The sequence below is a fragment of the Piliocolobus tephrosceles genome, unplaced genomic scaffold (genome assembly GCF_002776525.5).
Source record: "Piliocolobus tephrosceles isolate RC106 unplaced genomic scaffold, ASM277652v3 unscaffolded_102, whole genome shotgun sequence".
Classification (NCBI taxonomy): Eukaryota; Metazoa; Chordata; class Mammalia; order Primates; family Cercopithecidae; genus Piliocolobus; species Piliocolobus tephrosceles.
Genome location: NW_022291199.1, coordinates 1,103 through 12,389, shown reverse-complemented (window position 1 = coordinate 12,389; position 11,287 = coordinate 1,103). Strand labels below are relative to the sequence as shown.

General features: G+C 33.5%; 1 protein-coding gene across 1 annotated transcript; it reads right to left on the bottom strand.

The window, feature by feature from the left end:
* Positions 1-370: 370 nt before the first annotated feature.
* LOC113219826 (probable ATP-dependent DNA helicase HFM1) lies at positions 371-11,000 on the bottom strand (the record flags this gene model as incomplete). Its single annotated transcript, XM_026447814.1, has 10 exons — positions 371-420; positions 1,040-1,186; positions 1,647-1,750; positions 3,544-3,701; positions 3,830-3,913; positions 4,132-4,217; positions 6,803-6,934; positions 7,019-7,116; positions 10,751-10,798; positions 10,894-11,000. Coding segments are annotated over 10 exons (1,014 nt in total), but the record flags the coding sequence as incomplete, so codon positions are not given.
* Positions 11,001-11,287: the final 287 nt, after the last annotated feature.

The following is an 11,287-nucleotide window of genomic DNA, read 5'->3' as shown; positions in this document are numbered from 1 at the left end:
AGTATATCTAGATGATATGAAGATGATAATATATCTACAATATTTATGAGACAATTTGAACCCTGACTTAATATTGGATAATATTATTTTTTATCTATAAAAGTAATGCAGTTTTAAAAAAATCTTTACCATTTAGATAGATATATAATGAAACATTTACAGAGGAAATAATACGATATCTAAAATTTCCTTCAAAATATGGATGGAAAAAAACTAAAGAGAGGTATAGATGAAAGTAGTAGCCATGAGTTAATTACTGTTTAAAGTGGATAATGAGTAAATGAAAGTTCATCATATACTTCTATCTACTTTTGTATATGTTTGAAAAATTCCCATAATAAAAAAAAATTCATTTTCACTCTGATTTGTCTTAACAGATCTGTTGATTCTTGTACATCACTTGCTCTCCCCTGACAATGGCTGTAATGATGGCATAAGTACGGAAAAGGAAAAACGTATACTGACATGGTTTGGCTGTGTCCTTACCAAAATCTCAACTTGAATTGTATCTCCCAGAATTCCCACATGTTGTGGAAAGGACTGAGGGGGCGGTAACTGAATCATGGAGGCCAGTTTTCCCCTTGCTATTCTGATAGTGAATAAGTCTCATGAGATCTGATGGGTTTATCAAGGTTTCCTGCTTTTGCTTCTTCCTCAGTTTTCTCTTGCTGCCGCCATGTAAGAAGTGCCTTTTAACTCCCACCATGATTCTGAGGCCTCCCCAGCCATGTGAAACTGTAAGTCCAATTAAATCTCTTTTTCTTCCCAGTCTCAAGTATGTCTTTAACAGCAGCACAAAAACGGACTAATACATATAGCAAAAGGTGAATCAAAAAATTTCTCCCCCAATTATCACCCCAATTTGATAAATACTAACTATAAGAATCTCTACTATATACTATTAATGCAATAACTATGAATCTTAAGTATCTTATTCCAGAGTATCCTCAATCAGAGTGTTGCAGTACTATAACACTGATATTCCTCTCTAGCCATACCTTTGCTTTAATATAAAATAAGAATTAATAGAGCTATTTACCTTTATTAGGTCCTGCTATTGTAGATCTATCTGAAAGTTTAGAATGGGAAATCTGTGTTTCAGATTTTCTTTGCATAGTCATTTGATTTCCAAACTGCTTGAGTTCTAAGTAAAAGACTGTAAATTTCTGCTGAACATCAAGCCCAACTGGAAAATGAAAAAAACGTATACAAATGCTTATTTAAGTCATATAAATCCACATATGAGAACACGTTTCTTTTTATCTCTCTTATATTTTTATAACTTCTAGAGCTAAGAAGTCCAGAAAGTTAAAATATGTTGAAAGGTTAAAAAATATGACAACTAAAAAATTATATATTGATCATTATAAAAATAAAAATCTTCCAAAAATAACTGCAATTTAACTATCTAGGAAAATAAAATACCTATAAATGAAAAGATAAACTTTTAATTATGGCATCCTGGTCCATGATATCTTTTACATACCTAAATACATGAAACTTCCTTTAAAGTTTATTCACATTATCTAAATATATTATTTTTGCATTATACCATTTATACTGTTTTTTGTACCAGCATAAGGATGTAATTTTTAAATGCAATTATGTTATTTATATTCATGTCTTCATTACTTCAATTAACTTACCAAATTCAGAACTTATTAGATTTATGCTAAGATCTCCAGATTTAAGAGCTCTCTTCACAGCAATCTTTTTAGCCCAATTTCCAGCTTTTAGCAAAACAGAATCCCTGAAAAATAGTAGAGTTTAAATAGTGATCCAAACACTGAATGAAATACATATTAATCGTTAAGGGCTGATTGTTCTTAAGAAAGATACTCTCTAGTAGTAAACTGAAATCAATTACTGAAAACTGCTTTCTCCAACTTTTAAGGAGGGAGAAAAACAGAGTTCAATGGCAGTCTCTTGACCATGATTTTTAAAAAACTAACTAATTTTCTTTTTTTTTGAGACAGAGTCTCACCCTGTTGCCTGGGCTGAAGTGCAGTGGTGCAATCATACCTCACTGCAGCCACAAACTCCTAGGCTTGGCCTCCTGCCTCGGTCTACTGAGAAGCTGGGACCACAGGCACATTGGCACTAAGCCCAGATTATTTATTTATTTATTTTTGTAGAACTAGGGTCTCACTTTGTTGCCCAGGCTGGTCTGAAACTCTGGGCTTTAAGTTTAAGTGATCCTCCTGCCTCAGCCTCTTGAGGTGCTGAGATTACAGGTGTGAGTCACCCCCTCCGATCTCTAATTTTCTTAATTACAGCTGTTTCTAAGTTGCATTTACTCATTTTAGTCCCAATAAGAAAATATACTTTGTATTAATAGCACAAGAGCTTGTCCCTAAATTACTACCATTTTAAACTGGCTATACGTAGGTTACATGTATTATGAGAACAATTTCAATATTATTTTTAAATTGATATAAAATGGTTTGTATCTAAAAACATCACAAACAAACCAGCAACCAATTTTATGACTGAACTTATTTTAGTCTCATATAGTCACAGATTTATTAGTCACAGAGAACAAAGATTTGTACAATAGCATATTCTCTGTAAGTGGGACATGATTAGCTGCAGGAGAGGAGTTACCAGTGAAAGGGATATCCTGGTCACTGCAGTCCCTTCAGAAACCTTGCATGCGACTTTTTGGGAAGGTATCTTCCAGTATACTGGCACATTTAGGAGATTCCCATTTCAGAATTACTGCCATTCCTGAACTTACAAATACAGTAATATGGTTGGGAGTCTAGGCTCTGGAGTCAAACTGCTTGGGTTCAAATCTAGATGTTGCTGTTAACTAGCTATATGACCATGATTAAGGTTTGATTAATCATAAACTCATTAAACTCTTTTTGTCTCAATTTTCTCCTCTACAAAATATGGATAGCACCTGTCTCATACAAATATTAAATAATTCAATATTTGAAACCTACTAAGTGCTAAAAAAAAATATTAGTTATAGCTGCAACTGATACTTAGAGATTGCTTATGATATCCTGGGAGAAAATAATAGTATCTGGAAAAATACTGAAGTAAAAATTATAGAATGGCATGCTACAGAACTAGATATAAGGGAGGGTACCGCCTCTATACATTTGCTTTGTTTGTTTGGCTCCTACAATGGAGTTATAGTAATTTGTTAGATTTTAATTTGGAAGTAGAAGGTGTATTTTGAGGTCAGTAGGAGAAAGACTGCATCCAAACAGTACTAGGGCCATGAACGACTGGAAAAAAGCAATGAAATAAGAAAGACCTCCTAGAGGTAATCTACTCACTTGTTTCAGACCATGGTGATAGATTTTATACTTTGTTCATTTGAGTATTCAATATAACAATTTAAAACAGACCCAATGTTAATATCTTCTTCAATAGAAACACAGACAAACTACCCCATTATTGGGTCAGGAAAATGTAATTTAGTTGAACCCACAATGATCTTGTTTTTTTTTTTTTCTTTTTCCCAGTAGAATTTTTCTTTTACAGTATATGCTTAGAAATAAAATCAAACATCAGGAATTTCATACTTACATAATCTTGTGCAGATAAACTACCTGATTATCTGCATCACCTACGATTAAGGTAACATAGTGAGAATCCGATGCTGTTCTTTTAGTTTGTAGCTGTTCAAAGTTTCTTAATATAACAGTCACTAATATTTCTGCCGTCGTATCACTATATCTTGTAATCTTTAAAAAAGGACAAGTATAAAAAGTGTTAAAAATAATCTTACTTCTTATACTCAGCTGAAGCCTATTTATGGGTAGCTTTATTTATGAAAAGACAATAAAATATCTAAGAAATAGAAAATATTTACCTGTTCCACTTTAAGTTCATATTTTGGTAGATACACCACAGTTTCTTTTATCTGGGTTCCAAAGGGGGGATGTCTATTTAAAATCTAAAAATATTTACATCATTATATCCTTACCACAACACATGAAATTCTTTCAGTAAAATATTTTTTAGAATACATAGCTTTAATAATGCTTATCACCCAAAACCTTGGTAAGTTAAAATACTTATGACTATGAGAAGGAAAATAACTTTTAATAGAAATAAAGGTAGGCCTCAGAATTTAGATAGAATTAGGAATTAGGAATAAGTGAATATAAATACCAATTCAAGTTCCCTTGCATCTGTCTCTTCTATTTTTTTAAAGGAAGTCAAACCAGCATTTACAATTGCATTTGACAATGTTATACCTGTGGAAAATTAATCAAACAACAACTTAAAAATAATCCACTTTAAATAAACACATATTTAAATATATAACAACTAAATTAGTAAAAAAAAATTTAAAGATCCAGTCAAATAACTAACTGATAGTTTTTGTAAAAAGTTTTCAGTTGGATTATTTGGTTTGTGACATTATTCAATTATTCATATTTATTCAGACAAATAAAATATGCATTTGCTTTATAAAAGAAAGAGAAACTGGTCCACATGACGGACGTTTAGTTTCACTATATGTCATCCATAGGCCAATCACCAACAGATATGTACTTTTGTACTCGTGCTTGAAAGAAAGGCAACATCATTCAAAGATCATGCTTGAATGAAGCAAGGGAATACTGCTTCATGAAACGATGACTCTCATTTCTGTCTTAGGAATACAGGTCTATGTTTCTGTACCTAAACCAGACTATATTACTCTACTGCCTAAAACTTCCAATGCTTTTCCATTGCATTTAAAATGAAGTGGCAATTTCCTTACTGGGGTCAAATTTCCTTACTGATATTACTTGACTACAGCCTATGTCTCAAATCTAATTTCTTCTAACTCTCCTTTTGCTGACTACTCTCCAGTCACTCTTGCTTTCATTTTATTCCTTAAATACATCAAATTTGATCAGGCCCAGTGGCTCATGCCTGTAATCCCAGCACTTTAGGAGGCCGAGGCAGGTGGATCACCTGAGGTCGGGAGTTCGAGACCAACCTGACCAACATGGAGAAACCCTGTCTCTACTAAAAATACAAAATTAGCCAGGCGAGGTGGCACATGCCTGTAATCCCAGCTACTTAGGAGGCTGAGGCGGAGAATCACTTGAACGTGGGAGGCGGAGGTTGCAGTGAGCCTAGATCATGCCATTGGACTCCAGCCTGGGCAAGAGAGCGAATCTCCATCTCAAAAACAAACAACAAAAAACATCAAGTTCATTTTCTTCTTTGAAATTTTCCTATTTCCTTATACTATCAGAAGGTAGAATTTAAAATTCTTACATGCTTATGAATGAATTTATCCAAATCCCCAAATAGAAGACGCTGAGCAGTATAAAATTCCAAAATATTACTACCTTGTCTAAGGCATATATATTACATATATTACTAGTGAAGGTATGACACTATTTCCTTACTCATTATTTACTTGTTCTTAGGAATTTCTCTTAGTTCTTCTTAGACACAGCTTCTAGTATTCATAATTCCTCAATGTTTATTTCCATTTCCCCTCAAAATGTTTACTGACTTTTAACTTTTTAGTTTGTAGCCACCATTAAAATCAATTTCTATGCGTTATTTTTTTTCAAGATGCTCAGTAACAACTTGGATTTAACTTTTTGTTTGGATTCTCTCACTTTTCTATTATATGGTTTTTTTTTTTCTGGGTAATATTTGCTTTTTTCTGTTCAGCTGTAATGAGTATGTGTGAAAACAGGTTAGTTTCAACAATCTGGAAGGGACAGAATGCAATGGATGCCCATATTGACAATACTCTAGAAAGCCAGAAAGATTGGCTTTTTCAAGTATAATGAAATTTACTAGTAATCACTTAGCCAAATTTCAAAATTTTCTAAATGTTGTATGGAACCACCTTTCCAATTGAGAACTCTTGCCTTTGTGGAATGGATGTGGTATTCGGTTACCAGGATTTCTGTAAGAAGGTTAGCCTTTCCATCAAGAATCTCTCCCCTTACTTGCACCAGTCAATCTCCCCTTCACCCCAGCTCCCATGACTTTCTAGTCAGCCCTCTGCTACCCCACTGATTTCAAATTTCACAGATACAAAAGGTAGGACTTCTTCATAAACAGCTGGTAATCTTTGTTCAAATAAATAACAAAACATCCCTAAAAATCCATTATTTAATTTATTGATACCCCCAAGATGCATACAAAATTGTAAAACTAACAAGGCTGTCAGTCATAAGATAGAAACTCTCTTTTTAGAATTCTAGCTATCTAAGAAGGAATAGGGTCACAAGGTCACAGGTACCAAACAGGAAAACCCTTTATAAATGGTACTCCCTATCGTCTCAGAGCACACACTACACAAGGTTCCTATAGACAAAATAATCAAACACAATCTTTTGTCTACAGAATCTCTATGAAAAATCAGTATTAATACCCTACTGTTATTAAAAACAAACAAAAAAAGACATAAAGAAGTGACATAATTTTCTGTAGTGAATTAGGAACGGCTGGGACTGCTAACTCTGTACCTTGTAATTGAGATCAAAACAAAATATTAGTCATAAAAGTGGAAGAGAGGGCATCACATAGTTACCTAATTATTATAACCAAATTGCCCTCCTGGTATGAGAAAAAATTTTCAAATGACAGCATTAATTTTTATTAGGTTTCTCATGTACTCATGTATCATCCAGTTGATTTCAAATGGAATCCTTTAAGCAGGAGCAAATGAAAATCAGATTTTTGAAAGTAAAATACAGCACTTATTTAAGCCTACAAACACATATCTTCCTTGAAGGTCTGTAATCATCACAGAATAATTTTACTAACAGTGAATAAATTGCAGACATGGCCAAACTGTCTGCCTGTATTCAGTACCTACCAATTTTTTCCAGTTGTTTGGATACATGCAGAGAGTTTTCCCAAAGTTTACACCTAAAACATTTAGCTAAAATCAAACTATTCAATAGTACGGTGAACTTCTTTTCTTGAGCAGCTACAAAATCTGACAACCCTAAAAAAAAGAGTTTCCAATATTAAATCTAATATACCAGTTTATTGGAGAAAATATTTAAAACCCACTAATCCTATAACATACATCTTGTAATTCGGGAGCCATGTCTGAAAATCTTTGCGGTATCTTGCGTCAAAGCAAAATCTTGTATGGGAATGCATCCTAGCTGAGCCTGAATAAGACTGGGGGAAAGAAAAAAATTGTTACTCCCTTTTAAGGGCTATCTATCTTACAGTATTTGACATCACTCACTGAAGTATTCCTTCTTAAAACTTTTCTCTGCCTTAATTTCTGCAATACTACATGATTCTCTATCTTGCATAGTTATTATTGCAGGTCAATAATAAAAGTTCCTTCCCTTTTCCCCAAATCCTCAAAGTTGTCTTTATTTACTTATTGCTCTATTTTATTCACTCAATCTCTCTCTCTCTCTCTCTAAAAGATCTCATTTCTTCTCCAACTTTCATTATAATCTCTAGATTGATAAAAATCACAGGAGACTTTCACTAAGACTGTTACTTTAATCTCAACTATCTCAAATTGTTTTCATATTCTCCTCCAATACAGTTCTATCTTTTGGCTCTACTATTTCTTTTCAAGGAATTAGAGAAAAATAATACAACTTGTTTAATCGACAAATACAACTCGTTTAATCAACAAATTTTTATTAAGTGCCAGGCATAGTATTAGGTGCTGATAATTCTGTTTAGTGTATGAAGGTCAGTAGCATATTAGCTGGTTATTCAAAACCAGAAGCTGCTTGGCTACTAAATTTGAGGTGTTAGTTGTATAAGGAGAAAAAAGACACTAGTGCCTGTGTGCCTACTATATCCTGGGTTCTTTACTACCTGTTTTGCCCATAAACTTACCTAATCAGGCACTGATAGATACACAAATCACTGATGGTTCTAACTAAACTAAAGTTACTGTACGTATTATTACTCTCTTAAGGGGATCTCTTTTAAAAAACAAATTTATTCCTAAACTCCTCCAGTAGAAGGAGGTCTCCTGATAAGACCAATACAGTCAGCTATACAAAGAAAAAGGGTAGAATAGTTATATTTCATGATTTAGTTTAGCAGAAGATACATGAAAATTGAAAGAAGTAATCAACTCACTTCCTGGAATGGAGGTATACAACAGAAATTTGAACTATTCACTTTTTTTGGTTATGGTATATGCTTCTGAAAATTATTTTGTATCAACTATTAAGAAATAGTTGCAAAGATACACAGTATACTATCAAAGAAGGAACTGACAGAAAAACGTAAATGGGGTGCTTTTAAATGCTGGGTAAATAAAACTCCTTGTTAAGCTACCTAGGGATGCACAAATGTGGAGTACAAAATTGCTGGAGTAAAAATAAGACTTTTGAAGTAATATTTATTTATATTAAAAAGCAATATATCTAATAATAAATAGGACACTTTTCAACATCATACTTCGCTGTCAGAAATCTTATTTCAAGAAGCGGTAATAAAACAGGGACAGGAGGAAGCACAGAGATTTAAGCTAGTAGGTACAGAACCATGGCAGGGCTCTCTGTTTCTCTGCACCAGATAAGGCAAGCAGTGATGTCCTGTGATCTTACCCCTGAGTTTGTCCTCAGTAGAAAGAGAAGTGCCACAGCCTCAGCTGAGGTGGCACCTCTACCACCTCAACTAACAGGGGCAGAGTTACATGGTAGTTATGACTAACCCAAGGTTAGTAAAAGAATTAAATGAGATGAAGTATTCATTCGGTTAGAATTACATTCATGATCAGACCATATCAGTCTACACACAAACAGTTCATTCTTGTGTGTAAAAGGGGAATCCAGAGTTGGGAAGTCCAGGGCTTCGTATGGTGGCTCCGTATCATACCCTGTCAGTTCACTGAAAAATACCAGTTAAAAAAAACAGAGCTAGTGCTGAAGAGGGAAGACCTAGGAATTAAAGCTAGGAAGAATTTTAAAATAGCCTTAAATTAAAAGGGCAGAGCCAGGCACGCTGACTCATGCCTGTAATCTCAGCACTTTGGGAGGCTGAGGCAGGTGGATCACTTTTGAGGTCAGGAGTTCGGGACCAGACTGGCCAACATGGTGAAACCCCATCTCTATTAAAAATACAAAAATTAGCCAGGTGTGATGGTGAGCTCCTGTAATCGCAGCTACTCTGGAAGCTGAGGCAGGAGAATCACTTGAGCCTGGGAGGCAGAGGTTGCAGTGAGCCGAGATCATGCCATTGCACTCGAGCCTGGGCCACAGTGCAACACTCTGTCTCAAAATAAATAAATAAATAAATAAATAAATAAATAAATAAAATAAAATAAAATAAAATAAAATATAATAAAAAAAGGCGGAAACCAGAAATTTGAAGGATAAAATCCTAAACTAAGAGGATTAACATCTACTTGGAGAAGAACAGATCTGAAGTTCAGCAAAGTAACAGGGATATGACAAAGCCATGAAAAAGGTAACTATTAGCCATCAACACCTACCAAAAGACTATAAATTTTGGATTAAGACCCCTCCATCCCACACATACACACATTCTCTCTTCTTGGCTATGCTTAAACAAGATGCACAAAGGCATGAAATGATAATGGGAATCTAAATTATGATATGTATAAAAACAATTATAAAGTATAATAAACTTTAAAATCTGACAGCTTCAATCAAAAGAATATACTACCCAATTTAAGGTAAAGCTAATGGAAGCACTGAAAGTTCAAATAAAGTGTTCCCACGAAAATGAGTGTGGAAAAATACTTGATTTAATTTGACTCAATAATTTATGCAACACAGTACACTGGGGGGAAAAATGAGAAAATCAAGAGTTCTAGATAGCAACATAACCTTGGTGAAGTCATAACTTATCTGGGCATCATTTATGTAATTTGTAAAATGAGAGGATTGGGCTATCTGATCTCTTAAGTTTATTTACTATGATCTCTAAGGATATATGAATTTATAGAAATAAATATTTGAATATAGAAGTACAGCTAAGAAAATAAACATTAACTTCAGTGGTAGATGCTACAAATCTGCCTGATGAATTGTAAACAACAATGAGAAGACTATTTTATAGACTTAAAGGTAATTGGAAGATAAAATTTAACAAGATGTCAGGAAGAATCCCAAAGAAAGAATGGCCTCCTCTAGCTATGGAGGAAAAATAAATTCTTTGGCTAATTAGTTTTATTAAGCCACATTAAAAAAGATCATTTCACCTTAAATTACATAACACTAAGACCTACATCCTCAGAAAGCCAAGCACTTAGCATAACAGAAAACAGTATCATTGCATTTGTGATTGCAAACTGCTAAAAGCCACAAGTTACAGTGTAACCTTAATTTACTCTTTCAATTACTAATCTCTGTACAAACTCCCCATTTTTGGCAGAATAGTCATCCACTGTCACATATACACTCCTTTACTAATGATTTTGCTTTTACTCTTTGTCTCTCCCAGAATGCCATTACCATTCAGTAGACATTTATTACACAGGTTTTCATACTGTCCACATTTTACAAATAATACAAATGTATTACTCTCATTCAAGCTAACTTGAAAGCTCCTGACAATGAGAAGCATAAGAAGCATGTCTTCTTTCAACCGTCCACCTTGCCTCAACAGAATACACTCTGAACAAATGTTTGTTAAGAAAAACCATTCACAAATCATCAATTTTAAAGTCTGAGAGTTCTAAGAAATTAATTTCACATCCACATTCTAACTCATTTTTATGTAATTTTTTCTGTATTAAGAAAAACAAATTTAAAATATGCTTTAAAACCAAAAAAAGAAAACTTTCATAAGTATGAATCATCTTTACCAATTTACTTTCATTTCTCTTGTTTTAATTCTTCCTTCCATTGGAAATCTGTAAATAAAACCACATGGCAAAACATGTATCATTATTTATTTTAATTAAATAAAACCTCTTAAAATTATTTAAAACATATGCAATTTCTGTACCTGATAGTTATCCGGTTGGGATCTTTGTTCAAAGTATTCAGTGTTTTCTTTTCATTTATCCTTAACTGTATATCTAGAAATTCCTTGCAGCCGGCTATCAGTGTAACCTATAACATTTCAGCAGTTGTCCATTTAATGAAGTCTATTTTTTGTTTATATCCTCTCATCCTTTCTCCACATTTATTTATTTTTCATACTGCCTTAAACCATCACAGTTTTATCAATCAACATAACAGAGTTAAAAACCTGCTTTATACATTTTGCTTCTTTAAGGATTCATTCATTCACTAACAAATGCTTACAAACTCCTATTATATACCAGACACTGCATTAGACACCAGGACTATACCAATAAGACTTCAAAGATTAACAAGACAGAATTTAAAATATATAG